The sequence below is a fragment of the Procambarus clarkii genome, chromosome 22 (genome assembly GCF_040958095.1).
Source record: "Procambarus clarkii isolate CNS0578487 chromosome 22, FALCON_Pclarkii_2.0, whole genome shotgun sequence".
Classification (NCBI taxonomy): Eukaryota; Metazoa; Arthropoda; class Malacostraca; order Decapoda; family Cambaridae; genus Procambarus; species Procambarus clarkii.
Window position 1 is genome coordinate 26,213,112 of NC_091171.1, and position 19,875 is coordinate 26,232,986.

The following is a 19,875-nucleotide window of genomic DNA, read 5'->3' on the forward strand; positions in this document are numbered from 1 at the left end:
ACACCAGGTGGTGTTAGCGGGGCGAGGCGTGGGACTGGGAGTACCCTTATCCCTGGTTCCAGTCACCCCATTGCTCCAATAGATTTTCTCTAATAATAACAATAATAATAATGAGAAAAGCCGTAGGAGCCGTGATGAGGATTCGAACCTACGACATAGGTTTGAATCCTCATCACGGCTTCTACGGATTTTCTCATTGGCATATCACGATGATGTGATTTCTCTGTGTAATAATAATAATAATAATAATAATAATAATAATAATAATAATAATTCATTTTAACTCTAAGCAGCGGACGATGTTAGTGTCCAGGAAACTGTTTGTTAATCAACACATTAAACAAGCCACTCCAGAGGACAATAGAGCAACAGAGTACTGCATGTATTGTTTAATGGTGTTTCTGCTGGCGGCGTGAGTGAGGAGGGGCAGGTCCAGCTGGTCACCAACTCCACACGGAGGGTCACCACTAGAGGTCACCACTAGAGGTCACCACAGGCAAGAGAACTGCGGATTATTCCATCTGGTCTCTGGCAACTGAGAGAGCGGAGCTCGGGAGATTAAGCTTGACCCTTCAAGCACATCACGGTGAGCACACACACACACACACACACACACACACACACGAGATGTTAGAAATAACTTTTTCAGTGTCAGAGTAGTTAATAAGAGATGGAATGCATTAGGCAGTGATGTGGTGGAGGTTGACTCCATACACAGTTTCAAATGTAGATATGATAGAGCCCAGTAGGCACAGGAATTTGTACATCAGTTGATTGACAGTTGAGAGGCGGAACCAAAGAGCCAAAGCTCAATCCCCCCGCAAATACAACTAGGTAAGTACAACTAAGCAAGTTCACACACACACGGGGCCTCGCGGCTGAGTCGTAGTCTTTAGGGTCCGGGTTCGATTCCCTGTCTAGGCAGAAACAAATGGGCAGAGTTCCTTTAACCCTGATGCCCCTGTTCACCTAGCAGTAAATAGGGAGTCAGGCAGCTGCTACGGGCTGCTTCCTGGGGATGTGTGAGTGTTAGAGAGAAATATATGTTTTAGACATAATAGAGGAAAAATAGGTTTGTTAAAAAGGCGGGGTCCAAGAGCTAATAGCTCGATTCTACAGACACAAATAGTAAATACACACACAGGTGTATGTGTACCATGTATACAAGTATACATTCATGTATAGCTCCGGCCATGTATACATGACAAGCAGCAACACCGGCCTGCAGGTGTGGCCTTCACCTGCACATCACTCACATCAGTATACATCTCAAGCTACACCTGAGGCTACAGTACCTGAGAGTACCACTTGGTGGCATTCAACAGTCGCTTACGAGTAGCTCAAGTTGATAAGATCGCTCCAGCCTCACGCCCAAACCAGTTCCTTAATTGTACACATTTTGGTCAAGGAATGGAAAGTTGTGTTGGTGGAAGAGGGACGTTGTTGCGAGGTGTTGCTTAACTGTGTGATGTAGTATATAAAGGTGACAGCTTAGCGTCTATTATTGCCTGTACGAGGTGGAGGTTTTGCTGTATAATATTCAAAGTTTAGTCTTTGTGGCGTGTAAGCTATGTTATACATATGCCCTGTGTGTCATGTGTCACGTGTTACATGTGTTGTATATGTCTTCCATTGCATTATTTGTTCAATTTGTTGCATGTGTTTTGCGTTTAGTGTGTTGAATGATGCGTCTTTAACCTGTCAGTATCTATAAAAGTGTGTCTGTCTGATTGTATGTCTGTCAGAGATTGGAGCCTGTTTGGCACATACAACTTTCCATGGTGATATGTGATAGTTTGAGGAGTGTCATAAGTGGGTCGAGGTCGATCCCACACCATGCCTCCCCTTAAGTAGGATGGCTCCTATTGCGACAATCATTGACCCTTATGAAGTGGGAAATGTGGGGTTTGATTTTCAACAAAATTTTCCTCTATATTTATAGCTTTAATCACACACGCACACCGTTGTTCCTATGTGGAGAGAGAGAGAGAGAGAGAGAGAGAGAGAGAGAGAGAGAGAGAGAGAGAGAGAGAGAGAGAGAGAGAGAGAGAGAGAGAGAGAGACAGACAGACAGAAAGACAGAGACCCGGGCACTGCCGGGTACCCCGGAAATGTTGATGATTTTGAGGATCAAGGTCCCTGCGACTCGGTCTCTAACTAGGCCTCCTGGATGTTGGTCTGATCAACCAGGCTGTTCGATGGGCTGCTCGCAGCCTGATGTACGAGCCACAGCCTGGTTAATCAGGTTTCTTTTCAAGGTGCTTGTTGAGTTCTCTTTTGAACACTGCGAGAGGTTGACCAGTTATGCCCCGTATGTTTGGAGGGAGAGTGTTGAAGTCTCGGGTCTCTGATGTTGATCGGGTTCTCTCTCAGCGTACCTATTGCATATCTGCTTTTCAATGGGGCTATTTTGCACCCCCTGTCATGTTTCCTGGTCCCATGTGATGTTATTTCCGTGTGCAAATTTGGAACCAGTCCTTCTAATGTTTTGATGACAAAACCACACATCAGAACATGGAGAAACGACGACGTTTCCTTCCGTCCTGGACCATTATGAGGGCTTGTGCATGTTGTTGTTATTATAGATTCAGCTACCGGGAACAAAGTTGCAAGTAGCACGGGCTATGGTGAGCCCGTAGTGGACTTACCTGGCACAGGAACGGGGCTGTAACTGTTCTGTGGCGTGTGCAAGACACGGGCAAATACATATGGTAAGAGAGTGAGGTGAGGATCAGGTAAGACAAAAAGGTAAGAGTAAGATGAAAGGTTAGAATAGGATGAAGGTAAGACTGGGATGAGGTAAGAATATGAGACAGGTAAGAGGGAAGGTAAAAAATAGTGGTAGGCTTAAGTCAGATCACGTTTATCATGACTTTTGGAGCATTTAAGAATGCAACCCGTTCTCTCACTTGCTTATAGTCAATATCTTGCTTATGAATAAGTGCATACGTGACATACTAATTTATTGTGAATATTTGAGTTTATCTTGAAAAGCTGAATAGAAAACCTCAACCTAACCTTCTTAGTATATTAAGATATTACAATTAGTACTGAACCTATACCTATATTGATATTACAGTTTTATAAAAATAATAAAACAAAACTAAATTTTGTTAATAAATTGTAGAGTAACTCAGGATATTTTTAAATTTTATATAAAATCTCTATTGTTTAATAAAACTGAGAGAAAAAGTTAGTGCCTTGAAAAAATATGGTTTGGGATATGTCACATATGTACTTATTTATAAGCGAAATAGTAACTATAAGCAATAAGTCATATATATGTGCTGTCTTGTGCGAGAGCAGGTTGCAGCTGTAGAGGCGGGAAAGATTATTTTAGAAGAAGACCAATCAATAGGATGATTAGAATCCCTAACATATCAGAAGAGAGCATTGTTTGTGTCAACGAGGAATGATTATTGTGTTTGCACAAGAGAACAGGGATATAGAAGCTCTCCTGCCATAAAGGAAGTTCCTATACATCTCAAGGATAGCACACAATGTTTACAGTGTGGTTTTATTTTTAAAGCAGTACCTAATTAACTATTTCAGCTTGAGATGAATTTTGTTCTCTTACATTGCTAGAAAACATAGTACTAGAATGCGGGTTATAGAAGCTCTTCTGCAGTTACCATATCACCTTGAGAACACCACTTCTCGTCCGATCACCAAAGTAAATCAACGTTGGATTCGTTTAGTACTTGGATGAGTGACCGCCTGAGGACACCAAATGCTGTTGGCAATAAATTTCCGTACGATGGTGCAAGTGGAACAGTGCCTGTGCCATATCCTAGAGCACATGCTCCTGTGTTTTGACAATAAAGCCCACCGCCAGATTAAAGGAACAAGATTGGAGCGAGGATGAGTGTCGTAACTGCGGAGGTCTTCATGCACACAGCCTCGAGGAGCAGCCCAGGAGGTACACCTCAGCCCCACTCGTCTGCTTCACATATGTTGATGACAGTTTTGGAGTAATGGCAGGCGGGAGGTAGAGGTACAAAACTTTCACACATGGGCTAATGGTGTCTTCCCAGATTTGGGTTTTACGGTTTAATCAAGATCTAAGGAGCTACCTTTCCACGACACCTGTGTTTACCTGCACGGAGACAGGATATTCCAAACTAAAGTTTTCTACAAGGATTCTAACCTGCATTCTTATCTCTTATATACTTTCTGTCACCCAAATTCCTTAAAGAGATCTCTCCCTTATTCGTTAGGCATCTGAATAAAGCGTTAACGAGTGTTGACAGCGAACTCAAGAAGGATTTGAATATACTTTAGTCGTTTTTCAAGGACAGAGGACACCTAGAGAGGACTCGACAGGAAGCAGCGAGAAAAACTTTCGACACTGCCGAGGCGGGACCTTCTGAGGGCCGGACGACAGCGGATTCCCCTCTCCAGGATGGTGCTGTCCAACCACTTGGGCTGGACGGTAGAGCGTTGGTCTCGCTTCATGCAGGTCGGCGTTCAATCCCCGACCGTCCAAGTGGTTGGACACCATTCCTTCCCTCCCCGTCCCATCCTTATCCTGATCCCTTCCCAGTGCTATATAGTCGTCATGGTATGGCGCTTTCCCGACAATTCCCTTCCCTTCCCTTCCAGGATGGTGCTGTCTTCATCGTATACTCCTACAGCATCACGATTACCTACAGGGAGGAGATAAACTTTGCCCGTGGATGGGAGGCACCTTTAATAGCATGATATATCAAATGAACAAATCCACAAAGGCCGTGATGAGGGTTCTAATCTACGTCCGGGATGATCTCAGAAGCGCCTTAGTCAGTTAAGAAGCCCCCAAAGTGGCAACATTTCCATTAGGAACCCTCTCTGATAGCCAGGAAAAGGGGGAGCCTCCTTGTAGGATATGCTAGTAAGGGCATGTTTCCCTACTCACCCACAGTAGAAAGGGGCAGACCATGAATAGGAATACAAGTTATTCTAACCTAACTTGATGCAAATCCGAGGGTCTCCTTGGTTTTAACTGAAACACATGTGGTTACTGGAGCTACTACCAATTATGAGTAAATATGTGCGTTTTCTGCATGAGACTCGATGGGTTAGGTGGGTTGCTTTGGTTCGCATGTTCTGGTTCGATGAAAGGTTGGATTTTTTTTACTGAGTGTCTCTGTATTTCCTTCTTAAGATGGGAAACTAACCAAATTAATGTTTGTTTACGAATGATATATTTATTTGTGATTAGTTTGTCGGTTGGTATGTACAGTACTGAGGGGAAGGTGTAATGAGTGGCCACACACACACACACACACACACACACACACACACACACACACACACACACACACACACACACACACACACACACACACACACACACACACACAGTAGTAGACAAGAAGACGATCCATGTAAGCAAGAGCCAGGGACGACACCCTAAACGGGAACCAGTGCAGTCGTTTGTTTTTCTTCTTGGTTCCTGGCCCGAAGAGACGCCTACCGCTCCAGCGGCGCCAGATTCTCTTCCGGGATTACTCCAAACTTTTCGTTGGAGACTTCGAAGATGGCGGTGGAGTCGGTGCAGGGGAAGGCCTCGGTCGGGTGTGCGCAGGTGAGAGAGTCCTGACTGAAGACAGCGTCCTGACCGCAGATGAAAGTGAAGTGCGCAGTTTCCATTAGCTGCTGGGAGAGGCGGAGATGTGAGGTTCAGCATTCTCACAAGGTGAGCAAAGAGCTAATTATTATTAATCGTATAATTCAATGAAGAAGAGCTATCGAGGTGTTTCCGCCTCACAACACACAACAAATAAATAGCAATGATTTATTTTTTTGGAATAGATCAGCGTAAACACGGAGACCTTACCGTGCCGCCTTCCTCCATGACGGGGTAGCACACGTGGAAGGCCTTGCAGGCGTGCTCCACGTCGGCGTAGTAGCCGAAGGGTCGGTCGGCGCAGCTGAAGGATGACTGCAGGGCGCCCGAGCCTCCTGGGAGCATTCCCGCCATCCTGGCGGAGGCGGCGACGGCCAGGGTTGCCAGGACCAGGAGCTCTCTCATCGTGTCTAAGGAGGAGACACTCATGTCATGCTAGATGACAACAATGTCTTCAGTGACACTATTATCATAACCAACATATTATGTCACAAATATATAGTGAACTTGCGCAAACGCTTAATGAAGACCTATGTTTAAAAATGCCATTCGATTAATGATTGATTTTGTAATAACCTGCAACAATTTTTTTGCATTAAAGTACAATTAAATGTTCACAAGAAAAATGAAAAACCTAAAAGAAAGTTGTGAATATTACAATGAATATTAATAATTAATAGTAATATAATAATAATAATATATTACCATTAACAACAATTAATAGTAATATATTACAATATATTATTATTGCATTTGAACTGATGTGGTTAATTCAAGTAAATGAAGTAATTTTTTAGTTTAGTGTTTGGCTAAAGACCTATCAACTCCCGGCGCCACCACAGTAAGTTACTGACCAGCCGGCAGAGGGCGCTGAGAACGGGTCTCACAAGAATCAGGGACATTCAAGAGAATTCTCCCCCTTTGTTTCAGAATAAAATTATGCCTTTATGAACAAAATAAATTAAACTTAAATAGTGTAAGTATGTTGTGTAAAACCGTTCAGTTCTGGCCTGGGTGCAAATTTAGTTGAGATAATTTCCACTTGTATGTATGTATGTATGTATGTATGTATGTATGTATGTATGTATGTATGTATGTATGTATGTATGTATGTATGTATGTATGTATGTATGTATGTCTGTATGTATATTAACACATACGCCACACTATTACTTACAATTTTCCGTGTATAGACGCACAAGTTGTTCCTTTAAGTAATAAATAACGCCGAACACTATATGGAAGCCGGATGTGACCAGATATAAACGCTCACGAACCACCTTAATTAAGGCGTTCCAGAACGCCCCGTATTTGGTTATTGTGATACAACATCAAAATTATAGTTTAGTTGTTCTTTCACCGCCTGAATAAAAGGGAGAATTTTTTTCCCCTATAAAACTTGGAGTTTGAAAGGGGAAAGCAGAGCGCACTGGATTACCATCACACGGTGAACACTTCCGAGGCGGCTGAGGAATCCGTAGTGAGAGAGTGAAAACCTCTTACCTGAGCAGGTGAGGTGCTGAGAGAACTGCTGACGTAGCTCCTCCCGTCTGCTTATTTATACCTGCTGGGGAAGCCAAATAGGCAACATCCGGTCCTGGGAAGAAGGTGGAGGAGGACTGGAGGTGACCAGGGTGACCAGGATCAAGGCCGGGGCAGCAGGGGCCCAGGGGGGCCCTCACTCTTGTAGGTCACGGTGGACTTTTCTTGTGAAAAGGAAAGTGAAGAAGAAGAGAGGTTGACCAATTGCTCAGCCGTATAAGTCCATCCTCAGATGAGAAGGCGTCAATCAACTGGGAGGAGCTTCTTGCCAGCCATCAAACTCAAACCCGCCTCGCATCACACGGCAAACAATAAATATATTGTTCCCTCGCGACCTGTAATTACGAGAGTGAACTTAACATGTAATAACGTGTTGAAATAATTTATCTCAGTAATTGTAGACATGGAGATGTGAGAGACAAGCCCCCGGAGCCCGCGCGGGGCGACCAGGTAACGGACTCAGGCTCCCACAACACGACTTCTCCCGCTCCCGCCAACGCTCACGACCCGCACCTCCTCCTCACCTCCGTAACTTTAAACTCTCATCTCATATTCTAAGCTTCTTGTGGCGTGCTGGAACGACCGTCATGTGCCGCCGCGCGTCACGACCACACCACCGTAGTTAATATCACTACAACAAACACCTATACCAATATTATATCAACAAGACGAACTTTTTTTTTTAGGATATAACGACGTCGTCTCTCGCATCCAAGACCCTTGAATCCCCCCGTGTTAGTGTTACTTATGAGAAATAAAGTAGATTCATCCACATCCACAGTCATAATCCACAGTCATAATCCACTGTCATAACTCAACCAGTTACATTTGTCTGTGTGAGATTTATAAGGGAACAATTGTTAATGTTTAAACAGTTGCCCCAGCAGGGACAGGGGGCCCCTGCTGACTGTAAGGGACCAAAGTGGCTCTTGACGTCATCCCGTTCACCACGTCTGGTGTCAGGGACCAGGGATACTCTGGTGTCAGGGACCAGGGATACTCTGGTGTCAGGGACCAGGGATACTCTGGTGTCAGGGACCAGGGATACTCTGGTGTCAGGGACCAGGGATACTCTGGTGTCAGGGACCAGGGATACTCTGGTGTCAGGGACCAGGGATACTCTGGTGTCAGGGACCAGGGATACTCTGGTGTCAGAGAGCAGAAGGGCTTAGCCAGTTAGAGGACAAACAACTCTACCAGCCAATCTTAAGACCAGAACTGGCTCTACAGAATGCGGGGAAGACATGCTGAACCGTAATCCCTCAAGATCTCCAACAGGATAGATATCTTAGGGAGGAGGTGTGGCTTGACTTCGGCATCGGCAAGGTACTTGTTTGTTTGACCTTTTAATCTGAGATCCCGCCACTCCATTTTTTGCCTAAGGCACATACAGATTTTTATTTCCTGACAGGATCTTGGCTGGGTCAGCCGATCCTGGGTGGTTGTAGAGTGCCTGTAGGTGCCCACGTGCCCTGTGGGTATGGTATGCACAGACTTATAGGCCCCTCTATTTGGAGTCTTCCCTGAGCGGATTTATGCGGACTTCCTCCACAAGATACAAGGGACCTTAACTTCATTACACACAGAAATCACAATTGCGTGATGCATCAAATGAACAAAGATGCGTGATGCATCAAATTTTGACCATGTCGTAGCTCAGTCGATTAAGGCAGCGTCTGGGATGCTCTCGGAAGCAGGTTCGAATCCCCGTCACGACCCTTGTGGATTTGTTTACAAGGGACCCATTTCCACGAGGAGCAATGTATTTGTTTACTACATGTCTCGTTGCTTTATCCAAGCACCCATAACGTGAAATCAGCTGTTCGAGTGGCGGATTTTTTTTTTAAGAACATAAGGGATGACGTCCAGAGTAAACATTTGTCAGCAGGAATCAAAATGATCACAAGGAGAAATATAATTGAGGCGTGCCTACTACACGTCATGACTGACACGCTTATATGACAGGGTTGAGTACAGAGATGTTGTTGTTGTTTTAGATTTAGCTGCTCAGAACGAAACGTCCATGTAGCACGGGCTATGGTGAGCCCGTAATTGTGTTCGGTTATTCGCGATAACCTTGTTACTGTGATATTTGGGTCAAAGTTTTAAATGGAGGAGGGGGGGGGTTTCCTCCTTTTTCCCTGTTTCTTTCACTTATGTTTTAGTGCACTGGTTTTAGTCGTGTTTTAATAACATTATCTTGGTGCCGGATGTAGGTGCAGAATGTTCACTAGTGAGTCCCATTCTTCAACTGTTTTTCCAATCATTGTAGTCACTGTGGAATTTGCATCTAATGCAGCTGCTGTCGTTGGAATAATATTGAATTTGATGCGTAGGGCTTCAGTAGCTTCACATTCCAGTAAGTAGTGCAATAGTGGCGCCTCTGCTTCTGTTCCACAGATATGACACTCTTTAACTATTGGGTTTATTACCTCCCAGCAGCACTTGTAACCATGTCTGAGTCTGTGTATGGCTACTGCAATGTCTCTGGGTATCTTTTTGCCAGGCTTGAAAGAGTAGTACCCAGTGGCTTGTTCGTACCATATCCCAGTGGATCTTCCTTCCACTACTTTGGCTCTGTGGCGACTTTTGATAGTTGTGAGCATTTTCTTCTTGTTCTTGATTTGCTCATTAATCTGTGAGAAACTTTGAGGTCTTTTAACCTGTACAACAGGTAGAGCAGTGACAGTTTTTGCTAGCGAGTCTGCCTTTTCATTACCATCTATGCCAATGTGACTTGGTATCCAATATAGGGTGATTGACAGCCCTAGATTGTGGGCTTCTTTTGCTATATGTAGGATTTCTGTGATGAGTTGTGTATTATTTCTGTGCTGGCTGGATAACAATGCCTGGAGCGAAGATTTAGAGTCAGTATGAATGATGACATCATGTAAATTATTCTCAATTGTATAATTTATGGCCTCTTTCAGGGCATATAATTCTATTTGCAATGTTGAGTACCTACTATTCATGCTCCAGTAAGCTCCATGGTTGTTAGTGTAAACTGCTGCCCCAACAGAACCTTTTTCTTGATCAACTGATCCGTCTGTGAAGATGTGAGTCGTTGTAGGTCTTGATGCACAGAAAGATGACAAGCACTGCTATAGGAGTGAGTGTTATGGTAGGTGAGGTGCTTGTCTACGCAGCCTTTGAAAGAATGAAAGGCTGTGGGAAAGAAAGAAGTATCGCCCAGACCCGTTGGTATAATAGAAGTGCATTGATGACGTGTTTGGAATAACAGTAGAGGGTATGGAAGCTGTGAAGTCTTTCCACTCCTGGACAAATACACTCCTTGGAAGTCTTAGCTTTATCTTGGAGAGTAGCGAGAGTGAACTTCCTTTTCTTAATACGTGTGTCTACCGTTCATGCAAACAGGAGACTACTTACCAGAGTGTACTACAAGGGACCTAATTTGTGCACCATTATTGACTGTATTCGTCATATCACCCGCCATCGGTAAAGATCCGCTACTATCATTACCGTAAAGAGGATTACGAGTTATCTTCTTTACATACATACATATATATATATATATATATATATATATATATATATATATATATATATATATATATATATATATATATATATATATATTGTGACGGTAACGCGTTGGTGTTCGGCTGTTTAAGGCTAGGGGTATGGCCTCGTCACATAGTTATAAAAAAAAAATAGAAAAACTGGAACTTCGTCTGTGGTAAGGTAAGGAGAAGACACACAAAACACAAGTAAACTTTAACAATGAAATTTTAATGACGTTAAATAAATCAAAACATGAAAATAATGCACAAACAAATTCTTATAATAAAATCAATGAATCAAAATAATAAGAATACTTAAATGACAAAATGAAAAGTTACGTTAAGGCAAAATAACAAGAAGTGCAACAAAAGTTAAGTGGGAGGTGCTGGAATATTGGCTTAAAGCCACCACCTCTCTCAGTACACGCTAACGTCTAGCTGGGAGGAGTGCTGGCTACGAAAGCACTGAACATTCTGAGGACTGATGTTGGGGCGACCCCAGACATCAGGTAGTATGGGGGGGCGAGTGCAGGTGCAGCCAGACCGGCGACCAATCAGCGCAGCCGGCAGCGATCAACATGTAGTTTGGTGGTTTGGGTTCGAACAGGTGGCTGGCTGCATACGTTTTTGCTCACCCTGGCAAGCCTTGCTGGTGTTGTTGTCGTTGTTGGACATTTCTTCCATAGTCTTTTTATATAATTGTGAAGACGTAATTATGGAGGGAAGAGCAGGCTCAATCTCTTGAAGGAGATTATCGTCACAACTCTCCCCCGAAGCCTGCGGTTCTGGAAGAAGTACGTCGTTATGTGGTGGAGTAATGGATGGAGTTGCTTCTACTTCATAAACTCTGGAGAGATCATGGGCTAAGATGTTGTCAGACTCTTGGTATAGCGTGTCTCCAGGTTGAATTTCTGCAGTTAGCAAGCCCATAGTAGAAGACGTTGAGATGAGAAGTGGGCGTGCTGCAGGAGGTGTAGGGTGGTGTGGTCCGTATTGATGGTGGACCGAGCACTTTTCAGGTGTGGAGTGAAGTGCTGAAGCTTCAGGATGAGGAAGAGTAGCTCCTTGCCAATTGTTCCGTCGTTCCTTGTAGCAGTAGTCGCTGACAGGTGTATTCTTCTCGCCTCGTTGCTGCATCACGACACCACCATCGTCGGTACCATTGGCGTCGACATGGAGGATGTAGGGCTTATCTGACGAGGTGAGAGTGGAATTAGAAGAGGGCATAGGAGCACGAGTATTATCCTGAAAGCATTTGGGAAGATCATTAAGGATTTTGGAATTAGAAAGCGCCGACTCCTTGTCAGTGCTTTCGGGAGAAGAAGCCGGGATGGTCTCACTGTGGATGTAGGGTTCTGTGAAGGTAGAACAATTAATCAAGACAGTGGGAGGAGTACCATTATATTGCTTCAGGAGGTTGACGTGGCACAGCTGGGTCTTCCGCCGCCTATCTGGAGTCTCTATGACGTATGTGTTGTTGTTTCTGCACTCTTTGACGCAGTAGGGTCCTGAAAATTTGTTTTGTAAAGGTGAACCTGGGATAGGGAAATAAGCAAGGACGAAGTCTCCCGGCTTGAATTTTCTTACTTTGCTGGTCTGGTCGTAATGAGTCTTCATTCTCACCTGGGCTTTCAATAGATTATCATGGGCAAAGCGGTGGACTCTCTCTAGAATGTGTTGAAGGTTTTGAAGAAACTGGGGCACATTCTGATGCTCACTGAAGGTGGCATCTCTGAGAGAGTCTTTGAAAGCCTTAAGGGGAGTACGGCACTTACGGCCGTAGAGCATCTCATAAGGAGATACTCCTAGGGACTCATTGGGGAGACTTCTGAAAATACACATTATTAGGTCAATCTGCTTATCCCAATCCTTCGAGGTTTCACTACAAAACTTTTTCAAGAGTGCTTTGATGGTCTGATGACTACGTTCAAGAGAACCCTGTGAAGCAGGATGATAGGGGCTGGACAATACCTGTTTGATGTTGAACTCCTCCAGTGTCCTTTTGAAGAGATCACTGGTGAAGTTAGTGCCACAGTCACTTTGAATCTCCCTGGGAAATCCGTATTGAGTGAAGATCTTCAATAGATGTTTGATAACCGTAGCAGCCGTGATGTTCTTCACTGGAACTGCTATGGGAAATCTGGTGGTAGGACACAGGATGGTTAGGATGTAGGCGTTACCTGAACTGGTCCGAGGTAAAGGACCAACACAGTCTATTATGAGTCTGTGGAAAGGTTCCGCAGGCACCTGTATGGGAATCAGTGGTGCTCTGGGAATGGAGACGTTCGGTTTGCCTGCCATCTGACATGTATGACACTGTTTTACGTACTGTTTGACGTTGTTTACCATACCTGGCCAGTAGTAGTCTTGACGAATCCCATGGTAAGTCTTGTTGAAGCCGTAGTGGGAGAATGCTCCGTGGGCCAGGTGTAGAATAGTGGGCCGCAGGCTGGTGGGAATCACAAGTTGTTCGATGTTGGCCCAATCGTCCTCCTCCTTCAGTTTACTGGGTCTATATCTGCGGTAGAGCAAGTCGTTCTCTAGGAAGAACCCAGGAATACTGTCGGGTTGAGTCTCAGCCTGGAAAAACAATGGTGTTAAAGTAAGATCTTCCCTCTGCAACTTACGGAACTCCAACTTGGTCAGATGCGGGGGTAGTTTCTGAGGGTCTTGAGGGACAGCGGTAGCAGTAGAGTCAGCTGGCTGTGGACGTGCGGCTTGTGCACGGGTGGTCACGAGAACCGGAGGAGAAACTTCATCACTCTCTTGAACCTCTGCTGGAACATACTCAAGAATAGGATTTATTGGCACAGAGTTACACACCTGGGGTTTGTCCATGACGATCAGGTTGGTCGGTTGCAGGTCTTCTGCCAAGTCGTTGCCTAGGAGAAGTTGCACTCCAGGCATGGGAAAAGGCTTTTCCCTGACGGCGACTTGGACTTCCCCGTTCACGTAGGGACAATCCAGGTGGACTCTGGCGAGAGGGTATGGAGTGGTAGCAGTGAGGTCAGTGATGAAGACTGTTTCCCCGGTGTAGACTATGTTGGGCACAGCCGACTTCAAGATGATCGATTGTAGAGCCGCTGTGTCCCTCAAGATCTTCAATTTGAAACGTCCCTCCGGATTTGAACCGTTGGCAGAGACAGTTCCAGTATACAGGTGGTTACTGAAAAGAGAAAGATCATTAACATCAACACCAACATTCATCACAGGCTTACCGGACTTAGGAGGAGTTGGTTTGGGTCGTTGTTGGTCAGTGGTTCCCTTGTATTGAGACTTACCACACTTGTCTATGGTATGTCCATAGAGTCTACAATACTTGCAGTACAGTTGTGAACCAGCTTGATCGGGGCTCACCTTCTCGTAACTGTACCACGACTTCTTACTGGAGGATGGTTCAGGTGTCAGCCGGTGGATGAGGCTGTAAGTGTCAGCCGACTTAGCACACTTCAGGTAGTCGGTTTCTTCTTTATCTGCTAAGTAGAGGCGGACAGGAGGCGGCACACGTCTCAAGAATTCTTCAACAAGCATCAGGTTGACGAGTTCTGCAAAAGTAGAGACATGTGCTGCTTCCAGCCATTTCATGAAATACCTCCGTTTCGTGTTAGCAAACTCGAGGAAGGTAGTGGTACTTGCCTTCAGGTGGTCACGGAATTTCCTTCTATAACTTTCTGTGGAAAGTAGGTAGGCGTCCAACACTGCTTGTTTCAGAGTGTAGTAGTCATTCTCAGACGCCAAAGTACTGAGTGTGACTGCAGCTCTACCTGTAAGATGGACTCTGAGAAGTGTGGCCCATTGGTTGACAGGCCAACTGAGTTGATTAGCAAGGGTTTCAAAGGTGGTGAAAAACACATCAACTTCTGCTTCTACAAAGGATGGCATTAACTTACTTGCATGTGATATATTAAAACTGACGGGAAGATTGGCAGTAGCTTGCTGGCGTTGAGCGAGGTGTGAAGTTTCCAACGTGTATTCCCGTTGACGACACTCAAGAGCCAGAGTCGCTTGTTGCTTGTCATGTTCACGTTGCATTTCCAACTCGCGTTGTTTGGTTTCAAGCCGTACGCGTTCCCGCTCCTGGAGTAAGGCAACCTCACGTTCCTGGAGGGCGAGTCCACGTTCGTGTTCTTCTCTTCGTATGGCAGCTGCTTCTCTTTGCTGCTCACGTTCAATCTTGGCCAGCTCTAGTTTAAGTTTCAGCGTTGCCAAGTCAGGTTTATCTGCAATATAGTAAGTTTCATGAGTTTCAGAGTCTATCTTACCTTGCTCTAAATAGTAATCCAGCAACAGGTTGTGTAGGTCATTTTTGTTGGCTTGGTAGGGAACTTCTAGTTGATACTCATGTGCAAGAGTTTGTAGTTCAGTCCTCTTGGCACGACTTAAAGTCCCTATTTCACCTGCTGGATTTGCACGGAAAGTTTGGAGACGAAACATGGTGAAATTAGCAAATAAAGGTACACGAATATTCAATAATGAAATGTCAGAAACAGGACAACGTGGCAACTGGTACCTATCCTGTGTGATCTTTAACAATTAACGTTAAGTGAAAGATATTAAATGATTAAATTAAATCAAGGGCGCAGGAAATCTTGTACCCGGTACTCATGTAAGAGAATAAGGGCAAGAAAATCCTACTAACAAATGAAACAGAGTTTCGAACACAAATGAAACAGTTAAATGCTTCAAAAGTAAAATTGGTAGTCCAAGGATGTAGGCATACCTTGCCAAGTCTCTATAGGACATAAAGCAAGTTTTTCCTACTGAATTTAATATGATACTTACAGAATTAGCGAATTTTTGTGCTCTGAAAAAATAAGCTAATTCCCTACCGTTGTATGTATCATCATCTCTGACTGACGTGTAGGGGTGCGAGGTGTCAACTGATGACGAGAACTGCTGCTGAGGTCCCAATTCAGCAACTAAAGTTCGAGCTAGAGGAACTATGGCCCTCTTTGTCCTCCTACAGTCAGATTGCAGAAGATTGGGTACTCTTGACCCGGGGCAGACCACAGTACCAGGGTACCAATATGATGATCTGTCAGAATGAGAAATATTCAAGGGACATAGATGGTAAATACGAGTAATAACATGGAGGGAGAGATGACCAATTAAGAGTATGACTGAGGCCTACAGTCACCACGTAATCCAAAGTTGTCTCACCTTCACTATATGTTACTCTCGTAATGCACAATACACCGCACCTTATAAAAAATGAAATTGAATGAAAAATAGTAAAGCTACGTTAACAAAGTTAAATACGCTTACCATAAATTACCACTTGGCACCAGTACCTGAGTGAAGCTCCTAGGACAGGCCCCCATATAACTTGTGACGGTAACGCGTTGGTGTTCGGCTGTTTAAGGCTAGGGGTATGGCCTCGTCACATAGTTATAAAAAAAAAATAGAAAAACTGGAACTTCGTCTGTGGTAAGGTAAGGAGAAGACACACAAAACACAAGTAAACTTTAACAATGAAATTTTAATGACGTTAAATAAATCAAAACATGAAAATAATGCACAAACAAATTCTTATAATAAAATCAATGAATCAAAATAATAAGAATACTTAAATGACAAAATGAAAAGTTACGTTAAGGCAAAATAACAAGAAGTGCAACAAAAGTTAAGTGGGAGGTGCTGGAATATTGGCTTAAAGCCACCACCTCTCTCAGTACACGCTAACGTCTAGCTGGGAGGAGTGCTGGCTACGAAAGCACTGAACATTCTGAGGACTGATGTTGGGGCGACCCCAGACATCAGGTAGTATGGGGGGGCGAGTGCAGGTGCAGCCAGACCGGCGACCAATCAGCGCAGCCGGCAGCGATCAACATGTAGTTTGGTGGTTTGGGTTCGAACAGGTGGCTGGCTGCATACGTTTTTGCTCACCCTGGCAAGCCTTGCTGGTGTTGTTGTCGTTGTTGGACATTTCTTCCATAGTCTTTTTATATAATTGTGAAGACGTAATTATGGAGGGAAGAGCAGGCTCAATCTCTTGAAGGAGATTATCGTCACAATATATATAATATATTCCGGGTAGATGGGACTCTTTTTTTTTTTTATTAAGTTATGAGGTACATCTGCATTAGTGCAGCTACCCTAGACTATATGAAGTGGAGTACAGTGTGTCAAAAAAGCTAACTAGGTGATGCTATAAAATCCCCATCACACAGGATGGTTAGTCATACAGAGGCATGTGATAAGCGGTCTGCACTGGCAGACTTCGGATGCATTTTGAGGATATCAACAACACAAGATGGGACTCTTTTTTTTTTTTTTATTAAGATATGAGGTACATCTGCATTAGTGCAGCTACCCTAGACTCTTTTTTTTTTTTTTATTAACATATTAGGTACATCTGCATTAGTGCAGCTACCCTAGACTATATGAAGTGGAGTACAGTGTGTCAAAAAAGCTAACTAGGTGATGCTATAAAATCCCCATCACACAGGATGGTTAGTCATACAGAGGCATGTGATTAGCGGTCTGCACTGGCAGACTCCGGATGCATTTTGAGGATATCAACAACACAAGATTGAATAAGGTAGCAGTGGTAATACAAGTCCCCATCTCGCAGGATGGTTAGTCATACAGAGTCATGTGTTTAATAGCCTGCACTGGCAAATGGGAAGGCAGCCAATCTAGGGGAAGGAAAACCCTGATTTTAAACCACAGCTGCCTTGCGGCCATACTCCTTTTTTGGGAAAGGCTTCAGGAGTCAACCTCGAGGAATAATCCGGAGTTGGAGCCCTTAAGGCACTTCGTTGTTGACGTCTACCTCGTTCTGGCAGCCCCTGCGACGTTGCTGGAACCATGTGTATTGGCATTTGCCTTTCTATTGGATAATTTCAGGAACGTGGAGAGGGGGGGACCTGCTGCATGGGTAACAGCTTCTCCTCCATATCTACCTACCCAGGCTTTGCGCCCTCTCAGGGCGCAACTCCATAGTCTTTAGACTGAAGGATGCCTACTATATATATATATATATATATATATATATATATATATATATATATATATACATATATATATATATATATATATATATATATATATATATATATATATATATATATATATATATATATATATATATATATATATATATATATATGTGTGTGTATATCACGAAAATAAACACGTGATTAAGAATGTGACAATGTCAGACCACGGAGGAAAATGAAACAGGAATTTCCTTAAGTACTTTCGTATATTAAATACATCTTCAGAAGGAAGGAAGGATTCCTTCTGAAGATGTATTTAATATACGAAAGTACTTAAGGAAATTCCTGTTTCATTTTCCTCCGTGGTCTGACATTGTCATATATATATATATATATATATATATATATATATATATATATATATATATATATATATATATATATATATACATATATATATATATATATATATATATATATATATATATATATATATATATATATATATATATATATATACATATATATATATATATATATATATATATATATATATATATATATATATATATATATATATATATATATATATATATAAGTATATTTTGGTAGCAGTCTTTCCTGTAGACATATATTATTAAATATGACCGAAAAAGTAAGATTAATAATTCTAACACGAATTTTCTCAATCTTTCGTACATTACGCTTCACTGTTGGAGGTAAATCAAAAATCAATTCTCCAAAATTCATTTTTATTTCTAGTCTGACGCGACACGGGCGCGTTTCGTAAAACTTATTACATTTTCAAAGACTTTAGTTCACAAATACACAACTGAATAGAACTTACGTATCTCCGATTTTATATCTACATTTGAGTGAGGTGGAAGGGGTGATGTGGCACTAACACAAGACAGAACAAAATGTGGTATTAATAGGGTATTAATTTCATCAACACAAGACAGAACAAGGGTATTAATAGGGTATTAATTTCATCAACTTCATTAATTTTCCTTGTTGATGAAATTAATACCCTATTAATACCCTTGTTCTGTCTTGTGTTGATGAAATTAATACCCTATTAATACCACATTTTGTTCTGTCTTGTGTTAATGCCACATCACCCCTTCCACCTCACTCAAATGTAGATATAAAATCGGAGATACGTAAGTTCTATTCAGTTGTGTATTTGTGAACTAAAGTCTTTGAAAATGTAATAAGTTTTACGAAACGCGCCCGTGTCGCGTCAGACTAGAAATAAAAATGAATTTTGGAGAATTGATTTTTGATTTACCTCCAACAGTGAAGCGTAATGTACGAAAGATTGAGAAAATTCGTGTTAGAATTATTAATCTTACTTTTTCGGTCATATTTAATAATATATATATATATATATATATATATATATATATATATATATATATATATATATATATATATATATATATATATATATATATATATATATGGTCCTCAGACCCTCTGTTAAGGGTCTGAGTTTGGTGTAGTGGGTTACGGGCGTACCTGTTATGCCAGTTGCTGTGAGGCTTCTGTGCTGGCTAGGGTTCGAGTCTCCTGGTGGGAAAGTACTCTAAAGTTCTAAAACTTCACTTGCGTGTTTAGGCATGTTAGTGCATTAAGCATAGACACCGTGTTCTCCCATATTAACAGGAACTTGATGAAAGAACGTGAGTGACGACTCCTGAAGGATTCGAATCCGGTCAGCCAGGGCCTCCCTGGTATTTGATTACAATACATTGTTTTTATTCCCAAGACGATATTTCCTGCTGTTAACCCTGACTGTGGTACACCAGGAGCTGTGGTGCGGGTCCTCCTCACCGGTAAACTAGGCTCTACAGTTTACCTTGTGGAAGAGCGAATATTGAGATTATTCTCATACTGAGATATTCAGCTTCACCGCAGGACTCAAACACCATATTAAGATAAGTAATCCCGGAGACGGCACGTGACAAGATAAGATGTGAAATGTCAACATTGCACAATCAACCTTTGTTGATTGTGCAACAACCAACCACAATCAATAAAATATAAAAGTACTCTAATTATATTTTATTCATAAAATGTTATGTTCTCCAGCCTGACCAATAATATCAAATATTGTATAGATTTTTAGATATAAACAAAAACGAGCTTATCTTTGTAATATTTCTATGGCTCATCTATCGCATCAACTATTGTAAAACTGACCGAGGATAATACGTTCCACCTCTTGGACACCATACCCAACGAAAACAAAGTCTGTTAC

At 42.6% G+C, this 19,875-nt stretch overlaps 2 protein-coding genes across 4 annotated transcripts in view; one reads left to right on the plus strand and one right to left on the minus strand.

Moving 5' to 3' along the window:
* The window catches only part of LOC123758309 (U-scoloptoxin(01)-Cw1a-like), a 207,017-nt gene that overhangs the window by 84,468 nt on the left and 102,674 nt on the right, over nt 1–19,875 (plus strand). The window lies entirely within an intron of this gene.
* LOC123758294 (U-scoloptoxin(01)-Er1a) lies at nt 3,504–7,177 on the minus strand. 3 transcript variants are annotated; one of them, XM_045742502.2, is made up of 3 exons: nt 7,112–7,177; nt 5,819–6,018; nt 3,504–5,637 (listed from the first exon to the last, which is right to left on the minus strand). In XM_045742502.2, the coding sequence occupies exons 2-3, from the start codon at nt 6,011–6,013 to the stop codon at nt 5,452–5,454; spliced, it is 381 nt and encodes a 126-aa protein (XP_045598458.1). In that variant the 5' UTR covers nt 6,014–6,018; nt 7,112–7,177; the 3' UTR covers nt 3,504–5,451. The 3 variants fall into 3 exon arrangements, with proteins under 3 accessions (XP_045598458.1, XP_045598474.1, XP_045598466.1); XM_045742518.2 differs by having other exon boundaries at nt 3,504–5,634; nt 7,112–7,176; XM_045742510.2 differs by lacking the exon at nt 7,112–7,177 and adding an exon at nt 6,786–7,072.

Bases quoted from the DNA above. Each gene is read 5' to 3' on its own strand.
- LOC123758294 (XM_045742502.2), bottom strand. From the start codon at position 6,013: ATGAGAGAGCTCCTGGTCCTGGCAACCCTGGCCGTCGCCGCCTCCGCC. The intron at 5,638-5,818 runs GTAAGGTCTCCG...CGCCTCTCCCAG, and splicing joins TCATGGAGGAAGGCGGCACG to CAGCTAATGGAAACTGCGCA.